Source organism: Pseudochaenichthys georgianus, chromosome 18 (assembly GCF_902827115.2).
Source record: "Pseudochaenichthys georgianus chromosome 18, fPseGeo1.2, whole genome shotgun sequence".
Taxonomy (NCBI): Eukaryota; Metazoa; Chordata; class Actinopteri; order Perciformes; family Channichthyidae; genus Pseudochaenichthys; species Pseudochaenichthys georgianus.
Window position 1 is genome coordinate 24,340,359 of NC_047520.1, and position 19,526 is coordinate 24,359,884.

Here is a 19,526-nt window from a genome sequence, read left to right on the forward strand (position 1 = left end):
ATTTTTGGCAGTAACTAGTACTCTAACACATTACTTTTTAAATTCAGTAACTCGGTTACCGTTACTACATGGTGCGTTACTGCGTTAGTTTTTTTATATAGTCAACAGCCAGGCAAACAGAGATGAGAACTGTACTTAAGTACAGCAATTGAGTAAATGTACTTAAATACTTCCTGTGTTACATGCGGAGACGGGCTGTGGGCGTGTTTGTGTTGTTTACTAACAAGACTATCATGGCGGCGACGGAGCTCAAGTCTAGTTTCTCCACCTGGAGATATTCTCACTATTTCACTTTTGTCGAGCACAAAGAAAAGAACGTTTTAGTTAAATGTAAGTTGTGTCCTGGCGGGTCAAATATCCTATCTACTGCCCAAACCAGTCATTCAAATCTCTTAAAACATCTGCAGAAACAACATGCTGGGACGAAGCTAGTAGCTAAGACCACAGAGACCCAGCCGACGCCACTCCACCTGCACCTAAGCAACAGCGGCTGGATGTTAACCAAGGGACTGCTCGCCAGGGAAAAGTCGATAAAGCCATTGCACGGTATGTTGTAGAACACATGCAGGCTATTGCTACAGTGGAGTCACCCGCTTTCAGGGAGCTAGTTAGCATGATAGCATGTCCGGGCGGCACACGGCATATGGGACGGGAAACTTTTTCCAACTACCTGGAGAAAGAATATACAACAATGGAAAGCCAGCTAATATCGATGCTATCCAGATTGCATATAATGCATGTCAAGTTGATCAACAGATTGTATTATTCTCCAATGCAATAACAGTACTGAAATGAAGGCTATAAGGGCATTAATATAATGGGAGCCCTTTTTTAAGTAACTAAAACGTTACTTTTCACAGTAACGCATTACTTTCTGGTGTAAGTAATCAGTAAAGTAACTGAGTTACTTTTGAAATGAAGTAACTAGTAATGGTAACTAGTTACTGGATTTCAGTAACTAGCACAACACTGGTTGTAGGAGCCAATTAATTGTGGGTATAAAGGTAGGAACCTATGTGTGTTGGTGAGAGGTTCCGCCGGAAGGCCATACAGTTTTTGACCACACACGGAGAGCACACACGGAGAACACACACACAAACACGGGATTACAAGCAAAGCAACGGTATGGTGTAAACGGTAATATCGTGTGGTGAATATATGAAAAGAAGCAAGTAAATGGAAACCAGTAAAATGGAAATAAATGGACTGTTTCAAACTGGAAACTTCGTTTCTGACCTTTATTCGGCAGCAAACTTGTGTGCGTCAATTACACCCACCAAGCGGATCCTCAGAGGCTTAAAGCGTTGGCTTAGCCTCTACATATAGTCAAAAACTTGCCTTTTTTGGAGTAACACAAGAGGACATTTTTTCGTTGCGTTTATGGAACGCTGAGAGCGGCTGCTCACCTTCTACCGGACGCCGAGAGGAGGAAAACAACACGCCGGCTGCTCAGCTGGTAGCAGCCACCTGACGCCGAGAGGAGGACGGCTACAACTCGTTTGCTCATCTGCTGCACAGGAAGGCGACAGAAGCAACGCGCTGAATGGTGCCGGGAAGCTTTTCGCCGCTTGGCACGGAACTACGTTCATCTAAGGAGGTATGTGTAGCGCGCTACAACCGGTTTAAATGGCCATAGGAATTAACTGGTAATGAGTGTTGTCCCCTATGCTTTTTATTAGATCAAGGAGGAGTTCCGACACATAACAACTCTTTCACTGGAAGAGACTTTGATGCTGAAACTGGATGGGTACACTAACACCACTCGCTCCAGCTGATGCGTGCCAAAGGAGGAGATGCCGGCTCCAGGATGCGAATAATGAGAAGATTCAAGGAGCTCTAATTTCAGCTGGAGTTGAATGGAGTTTTAATCCACCAGCAGGATCTCATCATGGTGGTGTTTGGGAGTGCTTGATACGCATGGTAAAGCGCGTCCTCAATTCAGTTGTGCAGCAACAGATGTTGAATGATGATGGACTCCATACAGTCATGTGTGAAATTGAAGCCATTCTTAACGATCGGCCAATCACCAAGCTGTCTGACGATCCAAATGATTTGGAGCCTCTAACACCAAATCATCTTCTTCTTTTGAAAGGGAAACCAGCTCTGCCACCTGGATTGTTTGAACCATCTGACATGTATGTGAAACGTCGCTGGAGACAAGTTCAGTACATTTCTGATCTATTTTGGAAGCGTTGGGTGCGAGAATACCTGCCGTTGCTACAAGAGAGGCAAAAGTGGATCCAAAGGAAAAGGAATATAGTCGCTGGTGATATTGTAGTCATCATGGATTCCTCAGCTCCCCGCGGTTCCTGGCCTCTTGGCAAAGTATTGGAGGTTTTTCCTGACAAAGGAGGACTGGTGCGCTCTGTCAAGCTACAGACCATGACCAACATTATTGTGCGACCTATTACTAAACTATGTTTAGTACAGGAAGTGTAGGATGTGCATTTCTATGTATTGAAATATGATTTTTACATTTGGCTCCTTAATTGTTTTCAATTGATACCTGTACTATCAATTAGGGGCTGGTGTGTAGGAGCCAATTAATTGTGGGTATAAAGGTAGGAACCTATGTGTGTTGGTGAGAGGTTCCGCCGGAAGGCCATACAGTTTTTGACCACACACGGAGAGCACACACGGAGAACACACAAGAGGCTTCTCAATACTCAAATTTCCCCTCCTCGACTCCCCTCCTCGACTCCCCTCCTCGAGACTTAGTCCCGCCCACAGGAGATGCGAGCGGAGGACCGAGGAGGGGAACCGGGGAAAGAGGAGGGGAAGCAGCAGACGTTTAAAGAAATGAGAACTCCTCTCCTCTGAGCGGTCATATTAAAGCGACGTCCGTTCATTATTACGTGGCAACAGCTGCATCAGCTGTCGAGTGTTTTGTCATATTTTATAATCTCTGTTAGATCAGCTGAACATTGTTCCCCCACATATTTACCTTGAATTCATTGAGAGTGCGGTATAATGAGACAATAACAGGCTACAGATGCGGACACACACACACAAATATATTTATATAAATATATGCAATTTAAAGTATGAGAGCACTCTCATAATAACGTAACACAATCAGAGACTGAAATGGGGAATTGAAATTACGGGCCAAAAGTTGTATTTGCAAGTATTAAAAGTAAGCAGAGGACACCAAACCAACTGAGACCTGTCTGTCCGCCGCATCTGCGCACACATTGTACCACACACACACCTACACACTGTACAGGACATACCTACACACTGTACCCCACACACACACACACACACACACACACACACACACACACACACACACACACACACACACACACACACACCTACACACTGTACCACACACACCTAAGCTCCTAAAGCATAATCAGGCTACAGCCGTTGTGTATTTTAGTATGTGAAGCACTAAATGTTCTTAGAAAAATATCGACTCTTTGTTTGTATATATCTACTAAACTAAAGCAAATAAAGAGAGTAGGTCTGTTATACTGAGTGATATATATTTTACACACTGCTCTGCTTTCTGCAGGACCTCACAGCTGTTCTCACTGTAAACATCGCGTTGCGATGAGAGCAGTTTCTAAAATAATATCCAGGGGATGCATGCAGAGCTGTCATTGGCTGAGATAAGTCCGGCCGTGTGTCACGCCTCCACCGTTCCCGGAAATGCATCCGCGGAGGAGCCGTGGAGGAACCATCAGTGTATCCTCGGTTATAGCTCCTCCAGAGAGCCTCCTCGACGCTCGATCCTCGGTCCTCGGTGTGCATTTAGAGAAATGAGACGTCCTTCAAAATGGCGCGCTGAAATTCATTTCCGGGTCACTACCGGAGGACCGAGGAGTCGAGGAGTCGAGGAGGGGAAATTTGAGTATTGAGAAGCCTCTACACACAAACACGGGATTACAAGCAAAGCAACGGTATGGTGTAAACGGTAATATCGTGTGGTGAATATATGAAAAGAAGCAAGTAAATGGAAACCAGTAAAATGGAAATAAATGGACTGTTTCAAACTGGAAACTTCGTTTCTGACCTTTATTCGGCAGCAAACTTGTATTCCTACAGCTACAGTATTCCCAATGAGTGAGGTCGGAATTAAAACGACAAATAACTCAAAACCACAGAAGAGCTTGGTGTGTCATTGTTGTGATCACAACACACGTTTTGGACAGATGTAAGCAGTTCAGCAAAAGGAAGCACAGAGACAAAATTCAATTTCTAAAGGAGAAAGGAATTTGCTTTGGATGCTTGTGTATTGGACACATAAGCCGGGACTGTAAACAACGCTTGATCTGTGAGGTTTGTGATCCTTTGGGTATTTTGGCACCAGTCACTTTGCCAGCCAAGATAATGCAACAAGAGCTTTGCAGGAGAAGCTGTGGATGGGATGATGCCATTCCACCAGATATCGTACACCAGTGGAGACGGTGGTTGGAGGACATTAAGCTGTTGGCATCACTCAAAGTGGACAGGTGTATGAAGCCAAAGGACTTCGGTGAACCCATACACTCAACTACATCACTTTGCTGATGCCAGTGAAAATGGCTACGGGACTGTAACTTACATCAGGCTAATGAACTGCAAAGGTGATGTTCATGTTGCTTTCCTATTAGGAAAGGCTAGAGTTACACCCATAAAAATGGTGACCATTCCACGACTGGAACTAACAGCTGCTGTTCTGGCTGCCAGAGTGGATATGATGTTAAAATCAGAGCTTCAACTTCATTTGGATGAGTCTGTGTTTTGGACAGACAGTACTTCAGTTCTGAAGTACATTAACAACGAGGACAAGCGTTTCCACACATTTGTGGCAAATAGGATCACAACCATAAGAGAGGTTTCAAGACCATGTCAATGGAAGCATGTAGGAACCAAAGACAACCCAGCTGATGCTGCATCCAGAGGAATGAAGATCCCCGACTTTCTGAAGAGCCGCAGTTGGCTTGAGGGTCCCACGTTTCTTGTCAAATCTGAAGAAGAATGGCCTACATATTATGGCGGTGATGTCATATTGGATTTGGTTGACCCAGAAGTCAGAAAAGATACCTCGGTTAATATCATAGTCAATGGATCACTTGATGCAACAGACCAGCTCATGACTTACTTCTCAGACTGGAAAAAGCTCAAAGTGTCGGTGGCCTGGTTTATCAGGCTGAAGACAATTCTGTTGGAGTTGTGTCGTAAAAGAAAGGATTTGAATCCCTCTGCACAAGCTGGTCAAGTGAAAAGACTGAAACCCAAAGTCAACCCGGAGAGTCACATCTTGACACCTAAAGATCTCTTGGAAGCTGAGTTGGCTATAATACGCTACGGTCAGCAGCATAGGTTTAAGGATGAAATCACTTCTTTAACATCTGAAACAGGAACAGTTAGCAGACACAGTTCCATCTACAAGCTGGATCCGATTCTGGAAGATGGACTACTAAGAGTTGGTGGCAGGCTAAGCAAAGGAGCAATGCCTTTGGAGGTGAAACATCCACTGATCCTCTCCAAAGAGCAGCATATTTCCACACTCATCCTCAAGGACATTCATCAACTACTAGGGCACAGCGGTAGAAACCATACACTGTCTGCTTTGAGAAGAAAATATTGGATAACAAGTGCTAACTCTGCCATAAGGAAGATCATATCGTCATGCCACTTTTGCAGACGTTACAATGGAAGAGCTATGGAGCAAAAAATGGCAGATCTTCCAAAGGAGAGAATTATTCCAGATCTACCTCCATTCACCAATGTTGGAGTGGATTATTTTGGACCTGTGGAAATCAGAAGGGGCAGATCTACTTGCAAGCGTTATGGAGTGATATTTACCTGCTTAACAAGTAGAGCAGTTCACTTGGAGGTTGCACCCTCTCTTGACACTGACGCATGCATAAATGCTATAAGACGTTTCATCAGTAGAAGAGGTCAAGTTGTTCATATGAGGTCAGACAATGGAACCAACTTCATTGGAGCAGAAAGAGAACTAAGAGAGGCCCTCGCTGCATTGAATAATGAGAAGATTCAAGGAGCTCTAATTTCAGCTGGAGTTGAATGGAGTTTTAATCCACCAGCAGGATCTCATCATGGTGGTGTTTGGGAGCGCTTGATACGCATGGTAAAGCGCGTCCTCAATTCAGTTGTGCAGCAACAGATGTTGAATGATGATGGACTCCATACAGTCATGTGTGAAATTGAAGCCATTCTTAACGATCAGCCAATCACCAAGCTGTCTGACGATCCAAATGATTTGGAGCCTCTAACACCAAATCATCTTCTTCTTTTGAAAGGGAAACCAGCTCTGCCACCTGGATTGTTTGAACCATCTGACATGTATGTGAAACGTCGCTGGAGACAAGTTCAGTACATTTCTGATCTATTTTGGAAGCGTTGGGTGCGAGAATACCTGCCGTTGCTACAAGAGAGGCAAAAGTGGATCCAAAGGAAAAGGAATATAGTCGCTGGTGATATTGTAGTCATCATGGATTCCTCAGCTCCCCGCGGTTCCTGGCCTCTTGGCAAAGTATTGGAGGTTTTTCCTGACAAAGGAGGACTGGTGCGCTCTGTCAAGCTACAGACCATGACCAACATTATTGTGCGACCTATTACTAAACTATGTTTAGTACAGGAAGTGTAGGATGTGCATTTCTATGTATTGAAATATGATTTTTACATTTGGCTCCTTTAATTGTTTTCAATTGATACCTGTACTATCAATTAGGGGCTGGTGTGTAGGAGCCAATTAATTGTGGGTATAAAGGTAGGAACCTATGTGTGTTGGTGAGAGGTTCCGCCGGAAGGCCATACAGTTTTTGACCACACACGGAGAGCACACACGGAGAACACACACACAAACACGGGATTACAAGCAAAGCAACGGTATGGTGTAAACGGTAATATCGTGTGGTGAATATATGAAAAGAAGCAAGTAAATGGAAACCAGTCAAATGGAAATAAATGGACTGTTTCAAACTGGAAACTTCGTTTCTGACCTTTATTCGGCAGCAAACTTGTGTGCGTCAATTACACCCACCAAGCGGATCCTCAGAGGCTTAAAGCGTTGGCTTAGCCTCTACACTGGTAATGAGTGTTGTCCCCTATGCTTTTTATTAGATCAAGGAGGAGTTCCGACACATAACAACTCTTTCACTGGAAGAGACTTTGATGCTGAAACTGGATGGGTACACTAACACCACTCGCTCCAGCTGATGCGTGCCAAAGGAGGAGATGCCGGCTCCAGGATGCGCCCTCTTCTGAGCACAATTGATGAGGTACATTTATTTAAATGTTTCATTCAAGAATATGAAAATGCAGAAATAAGTCTTCTCACTAAAATGCATTTCCTCACAGGCCCAGAGTATTGGACAAAAAGGATGCAGTGGCCAGGTGCCTGATTGAAGACCTTGGGGGATGCCAAGAAAACCTTTTTCAAGACAGCAGGTATGTCATTAAAGACTGATCACTTCAAGATTTTAACGGAGTTATTTCGGAAGTTGCTCTGATACCATTGTTTAATTTCTGTGATTAACCACTCTTACACCTAACAAATAAATATACAATTTATTGCTGTAAATCTCTAAACATCTTATTGTTTTTATAAATGGTTTAGCATTCACAGGAAAATGATTTAGGGATAATTTACTGATGTGCTTAGCTACTTAACATATACAACTACTTAAAAACAAAAACCTTCTTTTGGTGTTAAAGTGAAATAAGATATATAAAACCATGCACTGAAAAGTTATGTTTATGGGAAATAATTAGGGATGCACGATAATTATCGGCCCGATAATTATCGGTCCGATATTAGGAATTATGACGTCATCCCGATAAACCCGATACCAGTATTAATAGCCCCGATAATATACAATATATTTTTTGGGTAAAAAAAAAGAAAAAAATACTGCGGTGTGGGTGGATTGGGATGAGGGGCGCTTGTTTTTCACTCGGCTCCTCCCGTTTTGCCAGTACTGTGGTATTAGTGGTTTAGGAAGAGGGGAGTTCTTCACAAATCCAGCGCTCCCTAATACTTCGAACCTGATCAGTCACCTGAAACATCGCCATCGCTACGATGGTGTGTTCAAAGCGTACGAAGACAATAATACAATACAAAGTGTGTGTGTGTGTGTCTGCGTGTCTGCGCACGCGCGTTGGAGCTATGTGCAACTCAAGGCATATGCCCGAACCGGAGCTGCCTGGACGCTGCAATCATGTTGCTGAGTGTGCTGACTTCTCCTACAATGTCCCGCTGTCTGCTTCCTGCATAAAGTCAAGTGCTCGGCGCAGTTGTGGCGAAATGTCGCTCCTCTGTTTTCATTTAAACAGCTCCTTATATCCGTTAGCGGAGCTAGCTAGCACCAGATGCTAACAACAACAATGCACTAAGGTCTCTCTCTCTCGCTCGCTCGGACCACACATACACACACCCTCCCGGTCCTCCAGATGGCCAGTCGGTGCCTGCCGGTGAGCGTGGAAGTGTGGTCTGCCACAAGCGGGCGGCAGGAGCGGGGCTGTCAGCATCAGCTTGTAGATGGTATTTTAAACTCGATGCGCTCTGAAACTACGGGGCGGCCGAGGTAAAAAAAATACCTAGTGGTGTATTTTTTTTGTGTTATTATCGGTTATCGGTATCGGTCTTGAGAGTTATCGGTAAGTTATCGGTATCGGTATCAAAAAAACAATATCGTGCATCCCTAGAAATAATCAATTTAATGTCATTAATGTCGATCTAATGATCGATGGGCAATTTGACTGGGCCTGACATTTTTTATATAAGTTAGAAATCTTGTTTTGTTTTTAATCGCTGCCACACATTTTTACAAATCATTTTTTTTTTAAAAAGTCAATCCCTGGTTTTATTGATTAGGCTTAATGCTTAATGCTAGGCTATAGCTTCTAGTTAATATGCCTAATTTAATGTGAATATGCTTTTCTTTCTTTCTTTTCAACATGGAGGAGAAGCATGACAACGTCGTGGACCAAACTATGAAGGTGCTTGTGATCCGTGATGCCAGGGACAGGGGACCAGCAGATGTGTCCATTGTCATAGAGGGAGACAGAGTTTTGTGCGGAAACCAAACAAAGGCATGCGCATTGTTGATGGAATTCATCTACGCCCTCAACCTGGAATACCCCAACATGCTCAAATACACATTTGAGGTATTCTAAAAACTGTTTTTGGAGCTTGATGGAGCCAAGCTGCTCAAACAGGTCCAGAGCCTCAAATAAACAATTTGTTCTGAAGTGGATGTTGACTTGTTTTAGTGCCGAGTGACACAAACACAAAATAATGTGATGTGGAATGTAATGTAATGGATGTGGAGAAACCTTTTTCTGTTAAAAGTGGACTGTTTACTGGCACTTAAAGGTTTTAATGGTTGAGTAAATTGCACTTGGAAGATTATGTTTACAATTTCCATGCACTTTACTGTTAAAACAATGTGATTGTATGACTATTTTGAAGATTCTGCTCCGTGTTAACAATTGAAATGCACTTAACTGTTTAAATAATCTCAATGTATGACCATATTGCACAAAGAAAACATGATCAATAAAATCTTGTGTGTGGCAATATATTGTTTACTGGTAGCCTTACTAATAAAGTAATATTAATGTGTAATATGGATCAATTATTAAGTAAATAGCTGCCTATGATTGAGAGTAAATATTACTCATTTATAAGTAATACGTTTTAAGTAATTGAGTTAGATTTGACTTAATTTCTTAAAGTAAGTCTTATATATTAAATATGTGTAACCTTTACCCAAAAATATTGGGTAAAATCTACTCAAAAGAAGTGTGTGCAAATTGTTACCCCCATTTTATTGAGTAGATCTTATAGGTTGGTTTTTACAGTGTGTGGGTCAATTGGCAACCATAGAAAACAACAATTATGTCAATCACAATGGAACTTTACTCAAATTAACATACAAACATACATGTATACAGGTGGAGCACTACAATTAATCCTATCACTATTTGAAGCACAGTTATTGATACTCAGCTGCACAAAAAAATGTGTTACGGGTCCCAAAAGCTGCAGCAACAATAAATGATTTCTGTAGAAAACAGAAAAGTGCAGCAGCAATAATTATACACAGGATCCGGTTGATCGTCTGGATTGCTTCTTATTCAAAATTCAAAATACACAGTTACATTCAAATAGCTGTACTTTACAAACATCACATTTCTCCATTTAAGTTATCCGTCTGTCACAGTAAATTACTGTATCTCAAGGAGAAATTCAACATAGTCAATATAAACACATAACGCTATCAAATAATACTTGCTATCAATATATCTATCTTTACCAAATATAACATATTATGGAGATCACAAAAATACACTGTCAATGTTAATAAACAAAAAACAAGGCAATGTGCCTGCAAGACTTCAATCAGGTAAACAAAAAATATTACCCATGCGCAGCAGCTAACCTGCCTGCGAGCCTTCGCTCAGGTCACACTTACCCAGGCGCGGCTGAAGCCCGCGAAAATGGCATCTATTGTTGCCGACAGTTTAGTATTTTTAAAATACCGTTACTATGTCAAACATACTCAAAACTTTCTGACACACTCTCCTAAACATCTCCCCCATCATATCTAATTCACACAAGTTAACATCGATCATTTTGATCATGTACTGACCTGTAGAAAACAGAAAAGTGCAGCAGCAATAATTATACACAGGATCCGGTTGATCGTCTGGATTGCTTCTGAGGAGGGGGCTCCCTCCCTAAAATAACCCAGATGTCACCGCTCACCTGCCAAAGGTTCCACCTTGGCGCTACTTACTCATGCTGCTTCTCAAACAGTACAGATAAACCATAAAATGATATGAATGTCACCAAAATAAATACAGATAATGTTCAGTTTCAAATTCACTATTGTTTTGTTTTAAGATTAAAAGTTTTAAAAAATAAAGAAATGTTCAAATAGTAGATGAATATTCAAGAGGTCTTTAAAATCATCACACTGATCATCACAAGTTCATAAAATGCTCATGAATATTCAAAAATATTCTAAACTTGCCACAATCATCCACAATTCATGAAATGCTAATAGTCATGAAAAGTTCATGAAATGCTCATGCAAACTTTTTGGGGTTTTAATTATAATTTTGTGATTGGCTGGATCATGATAAGTTCATAAATTGCTCATAAAAGTCTGTCATGAGCAAAGATGTTCTAGTGAGAAGACGATCACTCCGTGACAAAAGTTTTCAAAACCGTGGCTACTGAAATCAATCTTACTAACTGCTGTCTGTGCAATTTACTCCGCGCGAGTTGGCAGACTTTATTTTGCTTACTTTAACATCATTTTTCATGGTGGGGCTAAGCCATTTCTTGGTATGGGTGTAGCCTACCCCAGCGCTGCCACTGGTGGCACGTATGGGGCGGGCCATTCTGCACATGCGTTAAATGCGTTAAATATTTTAACGCAATTAATTACCGCCGTTAACGCGATAATTTTGACAGCACTAAATAAAACCAATGATCAAATGATTTAACAGTGATATCTGCAGTATTCATCAACTAAAACACATCAGTTTATCCTGGTTAATTATACGACATTTATTGGTTTAAATTGTGTACAATGCTTTTGTGTTTTTCCCATAGGTTTTTCTCTTTCGATTCTGAGACACCTTTTCTTTTTTCAGAGGTTTTTGATAGGCAAAAAAACAAAACTGACCCCCCTACAATGAAAAACCAAGGAACCTATATAGGGGCTTGGCCAAACCAAGTTGAACACAAGGGATAATTAATCGTCACATCATACACAAAGGACAATGACAAAACCTGAATCCCCCCTTTCATTTCATTTCATTTCAAACCTTTATTTAACCAGATTGGTCCCATTGAGATCATAGATCTCTTTTTCAAGGGAGACCTTTGACATAAGAGGCTTCTCAATACTCAAATTTCCCCTCCTCGACTCCTCGGTCCTCCGGTAGTGACCCGGAAATGAATTTCAGCGCGCCATTTTGAAGGACGTCTCATTTCTCTAAATGCACACCGAGGATCGAGCATCGAGGAGGCTCTCTGGAGGAGCTATAACCGAGGATACACTGATGGTTCCTCCACGGCTCCTCCGCGGATGCATTTCCGGGAACGGTGGAGGCGTGACGCACGGCCGGACTTATCTCAGCCAATGACAGCTCTGCATGCATCCCCTGGATATTAGGCAAGCAAGACCTGCGCAGACCTGCGCAGTTGCGATCAACGTCTTGCTAGTGCTTTGCATGATGGTTAGTCATTTTGTCCGACTTGCTCTGGAGGCTCGCCCACATGAGACTTTGACATCTCGCGGGACAAAGACGCCCGCAGCCTTGAGAGCGAGGCGAGGCGAGTTGGCGCAGTTGCTCTCCACGAGCTGCGGAAGCGAAATGCTTGATGGGAAACGGCTCGCTGGTATCTCGAGCTGAGCGCTCATTGGTGGTTTTTACCACGTGCTGCTGATGAAACTCTCCAATTGGCTGGCAAAAGTTTGTTGTTGTTTTGTGTCAGTTTTACGTCGCCACATCCATTCCCATTTTTCATCATTGTTCCACAATGTTTATCATCATGAAATTAATATCTATATATTTTATACTATACTGCTTACCGTTTTCATACTTTATATATCTTAGCATATTCATACACACTGTTCATACTGCTCACAGGCTGATTCCCACTGTTTATTCATCATTCAATTCATTCTATGTTATTCTGTAGATTGTGTACATTACTTTCCACTTCACTGCTTGTTGCACCTGGTTAGAAGCTAAACTGCATTTCGTTGTTTTAGTACCTGTAATCTGTGCAATAACAATAAAGTTGAATCTAATCTTGAGCAGGAACACATGTATTTACTTAGTACATATCTGACATTAACGACACAACACATGTGTGCATTCTTTATAAATGCAAACCGAAGGTGGCGGTATGCACCTTAAAGTTGTTTGCAATCCGCCAAAAACCGAGAGAAGAAGAAGAAGAAGAATGCGAAGAAGAAGATGAAGAAGAAGAAGCCGACTCGGAGCTGTCCGACTTCAGGCGAGCTTTTTGACACCTCCCCCGGCTGCGATCGGCTACTCTCGTCTACTTTCGAGGCGAGCCGCAATGTGTCTCAAACAAGCCTACTATTTGAGAACCTGCTCTCATCGCAACGCGATGTTTACAGTGAGAACAGCTGTGAGGCCCGTGCAGAAAGCAGAGCAGTGTGTAAAATATATATCACTCAGTAGAACAGACCTACTCTCTTTATTTGCTTTAGTTTAGTAGATATCTACAAAGAGTCCATATTTTTCTAAAACCATTTAGTGCTTCACATAATAAAATACACAACGGCTGTAGCCTGATTATGCTTTAGCAGCTGTAGGTGTGTGTTGTACAGTGTGTAGGTGCGTGTTGTACAGTGTGTAGGTGTGTGTGTTGTACAGTGTGTAGGTGTGTGTTGTACAGTGCGCAGATGCCGCGGACAGACGGGTCTCAGTTGGTTTGATGTCCTTACTTTTAATACTTGCAAATACAACTTTTGGCCCGTAATTTCAATTCCCCATTTCAGCGACCAGAGAGAGAGGGGGGGGATATATCCAGTCTCTGATTGTGTTACGTTATTATGAGAGTGCTCTCATACTTTAAATTGTATATATTTATATAAATGTGTGTGTGTGTGTGTGTGTGTGTGTGTGTGTGTGTGTGTGTGTGTGTGTGTGTGTGTGTGTGTGTGTGTGTGTGTGTGTGTGTGTGTGTGTGTGTGTGTGTGTGTGTGTGTGTGTGTGTGTGTGTGTGTGTGTGTGTGTGTGTGTGTGTGTGTGTGTGTGTGTGTGTCCGCATCTGTAGCCTGGTATTGTCTCATTATACCGCACTCTCAATGAATTCAAGGTAAATATGTGGGGGAACAATGTTCAGCTGATCTAACAGAGATTATAAAATATGACAAAACACTCGACAGCTGATGCAGCTGTTGCTACGTAATAATGAACGGACGTCGCTTTAATATGACCGCTCAGATGAGAGGAGTTCTCATTTCTTTAAACGTCTGCTGCTTCCCCTCCTCTCTCCTCGGTTCCCCTCCTCGGTCCTCCGCTCGCATCTCCTGTGGGCGGGTCTAAGTCTCGAGGAGGGGAGTCGAGGAGGGGAGTCGAGGAGGGGAAATTTGAGTATTGAGAAGCCTCTATAGAAGCAGGTGGTTTTTCCCAATCTGTCTCAATTGGCTCCTTGCAGTATTTATCAGCCCTCAGTGCTCAGCCACGCCCTTTGCTGAAACAGGAAGTATTCAAATGTGTGGTGTTAATTGGCATGTTTTATTGTAGCTGCACTGAAGCAAAACTACTGAAGATGAGGATGCAGTGTAGTTGGTTTACCCTGTGTGGCTGTGGCCATTACATGCAATGAATGAAAAACTTTGTGTATACCTCAGAGCAATGTTAACTATGTTGAAGCACTTATTTTAACTGATATTATACATATGTATTCTACTCTTATATAAGATAGTATAAGAAATGTGCAGAATATGACAGTTTAATGGTGGAGGTATACACATATTGATAGATGTCTTGTAATGCACTGTTGAGGAACCTGCGACCAAAGTTTTTCATCTCCGGCCTTGTCAGGTATTGAACAATCAATAAATAAAGAACACAGAATTATATAAAACACAGAATTTGTGTGATTATACTAAATGATTTACAAATAAACACCACTGCATATTTACAACTGTTACACATGCTGATGTAACGCAAATGTTTCCAACTTGGGATCAATAAAGTATATCTTATCTTCAGCTAAATGCAATGTAATGTAATGTTAAGATGATCGATGGCTACTGCCATATTTGCCAAATGTGCCTCTGAACCTTGACAAGTGCATGTTTCAGGCTTATCAATTAACAACATGAGGGGTCACAGACATAAGCACAGCTGTTAAATAAAGCTCTTCTGACCTTGTGGGTATATATATTAATGCTGCCCATTGTGGGCACAAGCAATTTTCACCCATTTATTAATTATATGTTTTAAATGTTAGTGTATCATATCCCCTAAACCTCCAGGGATGTACACAATTTAATACTGGCCACTTCTTATTATGGGAAATACGAAAATGTCTTTTAAAACTACAATTCCCAGCAGAGACGTGCCATAGAGAACATGTTGCGAAACACACAATAGCCAGCATGTGTAGTTCTGGGGACGGAGGGGGGTACGGGGTGGACCCGTTCAAATTGGACAGTCTGCCGTGGTTCCATCCCATTTCAAGTGCTGTTTGACGCTCGGCACACTCTCCAATCACAGAGCTTGAGGACTATCACAGGGTTTGTCAAGCGAAGCGGAGAGAATACTTACTTCCCGGTGTAATATTCTGTAAAGCAAATGAGCTGCTACGACCCTCGGTCCTGACGGACTCCAACTTGTGTTTATTAATCGAACAAATAAATAAACACAAGGATAATTATGTGTTATTGTTGAGTAAATGGAGAATTGCACAGGGGAAAATAACGTAGATCTATGCCACAATTTTAGATGCAGATTTTGTTAAACTAATACGTTTGCGCTGTGGACCAACACTATACATTGACGGGAAAGGGGGTAGCAATAAAGATAACACCATTAAACAACATAACATAAATAATATCGATAGCAGCGTCCCTAGCAACCACCTTGGTAACAATGAAAACGTTCTATGGACGCAATTTCCTGAAGTAATCTTCGTAATAACTAGCAAACTAAAGATCATGTACATCCACTGCACACATAATCTGAAATAACAACTCATATTTCTCGCATCAAATGACATCAAAAGGCATTTTAATGGCCAAACTAACTTTAAAATAGGCATTTTACACCGTGAATAAAACGAAGTTCGGCCACGTTTTTTTTTTCTGCAGGGAGAAATCCGAAGATCACGTGACATAGACGCCAGCCATTGGAATGAATGGTGAAAAAAAACGTAGGGGTCTTACAATTTCAGAGGCGTTTTTGTAGAAATACTACGTCCTACGTTGTGGACCAACGTAGTTATTACATGTTTTTTTGTGAGACTGGGTTGAAATACCTGGTTAACCTCTGAATTGTAGTGGAGTAGAATAAAGTAGTATGCTGCTATAAAAAAAAAATGTCCCAACTTGGGATCAATAAAGTATATCTTATCTTAAGATGATCGATGGCTACTGCCATATTTGCAAAATGTTCCTCTGAACCTTGACAAGTGCATGTTTCAGGCTTATCAGGGCGGTTTTGGCGCAGTGGTTAGAGCGTTGATCATCAGATCAAGGGGCGTTGGTGAACTCCAGTCTGCTCCCCACTCGTAAAAAATAGCACTTTACCCCTGCCTATATGCCGTGAGCTGATTATCGAGCCTTCATTGTATGTGTGTTTGCGTGTGGGGAGTGTTGCATATTCCACTTTAGCGCCCCTGATGCATGCTCTATAGTGCCCGTAATAGTGTTCACTGGAGTTCAGCACCTCAGCACCCCCTCTCAAAATGCCTCTTCATGTGGGTATATTAATTCACCCATTTATTAATTATATGTTTTATATTTGATAACACCACTGTGTTTCGTATCCCCTAAACCTCCAGGGTGTACACAGTTTAATACTGGCAACTTCTAATTGTGGGAAATACGAAAACGTTTTATAAAGACACGTGCTGTAGAACATGTCGCGAAACACACAATAACCAGCATGTGTAGTTATGTCGGGGGGGGGGCTGGACCAGTCCAGTTTTGGAAAGTCTGCCGTGGTTCCATTCCATTTCATAGAGCTGTTCGGCGCTCAGCGTAACCTTGTCGCACTGCCACTCCAACATCCAATCACAGGGCTTGATGACTAATCACGGGGTTTGTAAAGCAAGGCGGATGTTGTAGTTCCAAACGATAGCTGGGGATTCTGGGTAGTGTAGTGTCTAAACTCCAAAAAAACTATTTGTTTCTCTGAATCGAAGGTTAAAAACACAAAAACATTGTACACAATTTAAACCAATCAGTATTGTGTAATTAACAAGGATAAACTGATGTTTTTTAGTGGATGAGTAATGCAGATATCACTGTGTAATCATTTGACAGTGAGGGGAATACTTCCGGTTTTATTATGAAAACTTATAGACCGGAAAATAAGTTTTCACCCACGCTAACTTTACATGGAAGCTGCATACACGTTCTCCTGGTGAGACCTCAAATCATCTTCGTAATATCTATCAAACTATAGATCCTACACATCGACTGAACGTGGATTCTAAGAGTACAATATACACTTCTCGCCAGAAATCGAATCAAAAAGCATTTTAATGGCCAAACTATTCCACAATTTAGGATTTTCCAGAGATTTTATTTGTGAATAAATGTCCCTCCGGAGCGTTTGCAATGAACCGGGAGCATTTTCTTTCAACATACACTTTAAAACGTGTCTCTGGGTCGTAATAAGGGCATGAACAATCGGCCTATATGGTAGTTTTTTGTAGGAGGACAGGCTGACATAAAAACATTGTGTACAGTGAGAGAGCAAACATTGATTAAAGAATAGGTTCATTTATACTTGGAGCTAGGAATCTGCAATAATCAAGCAAAGATCGGAGGCTTCTACAGTGCTAGACCACCACATTTGCTGCGTTTTGCTTAAACGTAGCAAATGTTATCTGAACTTGTAGCTGCACTGATCTAGAATCTGGAAGGAGAACTTGTCAAATGAGGTTTACATGAGGGCTGATTCCAAGTTTGTTACACTAATACGTTAGCATATTGTAACATGGTTATAGACTTTGATTTGCTTTAGATATTTTTAGATATTTTATTTTCAGGTATTTTATTAAATCTCATACTGTAATTTGAGTTAGCTTTTTTTATTTTTATTTTGTTGTGCTCAATTGTTTTCTTGTGATAATGTGAACATCTATATATCTTAATATTTGTAAACATTTATTCTATATTTACTTTAAATGTCCTTGTTCCAAATTCTGCTTGAGATTTTAAAACAACAAAATCCCCTCACTGCAACAAAAAGTCTAAAAACTCAGTGTACTGCTCATTATCACACCACTGCCACCCAAAGCACACTGTGTACACACACTTTGTATACAGTGTTTCTACAGTACTTTATTATTATGCTGAACATCATACAGGCCAGGACATGAGCACAGCATAAAGGCATCATCCTCCTGGGTGATGAAAAAGCCAAGGGAAGCGTCCCGAGCTAAGACTAGGAGGACCATGTCCCGGGGCCCCTCAGAGGACACACCGGCCCCTCCCTTCATTCAGGTACTGCAGACTCATATTTAAATGCTGTGTGTGGGAACCTGTATTTTAAATGTATATAAATGTCTGTGGAGTGTCATGGTAAGTGCAATCATGACAAAGGAAATCATTCTGTTTCAAAAATATAATTACATTTATATAATGTGTAAACATTATAGCTCGGTGCTTCTTTCTCCTTCTCACACACCAATCACCAGCAGCTGACGTCGGCTATAACGTCTCGTAATCACGAACAGCTGCGGTCGTCTATGCCGTTAATTTCACACGGCTGGTTCCAATAAATTATATACTAGCACTAACAACAAATGATAATAATATTCAAATATACATTTTAACATATGGCTCCTACAGTTATTTATTTTCTCTTGTTTTTATTTGCATTGCAATAGGTAACTCAAAAGTAACAGAAAGTAATTTGATTACATTACTTTGATATTGTGATACTCAGATTAGGTTACTCTTTACACTTTTTGACATGTAACTATTTATTGTAATGGATTACATTTTTAAAGTAACCCTCCCACCCTGCATATCACATGTGTTCGTTGTTAGAACACTTAAAGGCCTGGCTTGCTTTTTGAACCATCTGCAGTTTTCATTCACCCTTTCAGTGTTAAATCGAAGAAGTGAGGGCAGCAGATTGGTGTGAATAATGTGTGTATGAAGTGTGGCATTCATTGCTGCTGCGCTCTCAGCCACCTGTCTGTTTGACCGTGCCACCGTGAGGACTGGAACTGAACCATGATTCTGTGAAACCCCTGGTATAAAATGTCTCTTTTGTGAGATTGGTACAAAGAGCATTGTGAAACGTGCATTATACAGAATGTACCAAATGAGCCATTACCCATGCAGGCTTTATTTGCTGGCGGTAACTGTTATTTAAAAAAAAAATTGAATACGGACTTTACTTAGAAAATGTAAGGTATGAATTGAGTTGGCAGGGTGACCATCATGTATTTGTCAGCAGAATCATACTGTTCTTAAAGTAGAATAAAAAGGAAATCTAGCCCCCACACACCGAATGATGCTAATAGAGTTGTGTTTGTGTGTGTGCACGCCCAGGAGTCTGTGGAGATGAGGAAGATGGAGACCAGTGCCAGCAGTACCCTCCCAGTGCCTGGCTCCGGTCTGGAGACCCAGGCCCGAGCTGCCTCCATGCCTCGACTCAACGCTGAGCTGCAGGTAACTCCTCTCCTACAGCTGCGGCCATTTTAAGGGCCGATATATTGTAATTGTATTATGATTTTCATTATTATTATGGCTCATTATCCGAACATATCGTTATTTTTTTTCCAACCGGGGGTACGGGTACCCCTAAGGGTACTAAAGGTA

General features: G+C 41.5%; 1 protein-coding gene and 1 long non-coding RNA gene across 2 annotated transcripts in view; both read left to right on the forward strand.

Moving 5' to 3' along the window:
* Positions 1-19,526, forward strand: part of LOC117463543 (voltage-dependent N-type calcium channel subunit alpha-1B-like) — a 186,054-nt gene that overhangs the window by 142,029 nt on the left and 24,499 nt on the right. Inside the window, 2 exon segments of the mRNA XM_071206520.1 lie at positions 18,062-18,197; positions 19,257-19,376. Of these exon segments, the coding sequence (XP_071062621.1) occupies positions 18,062-18,197; positions 19,257-19,376 (256 nt within the window).
* Positions 7,085-9,210, forward strand: LOC117463695 (uncharacterized). The gene is made up of 3 exons (XR_004553963.2): positions 7,085-7,238; positions 7,318-7,407; positions 8,923-9,210. It is a non-coding gene; the product is annotated as an uncharacterized lncRNA (long non-coding RNA).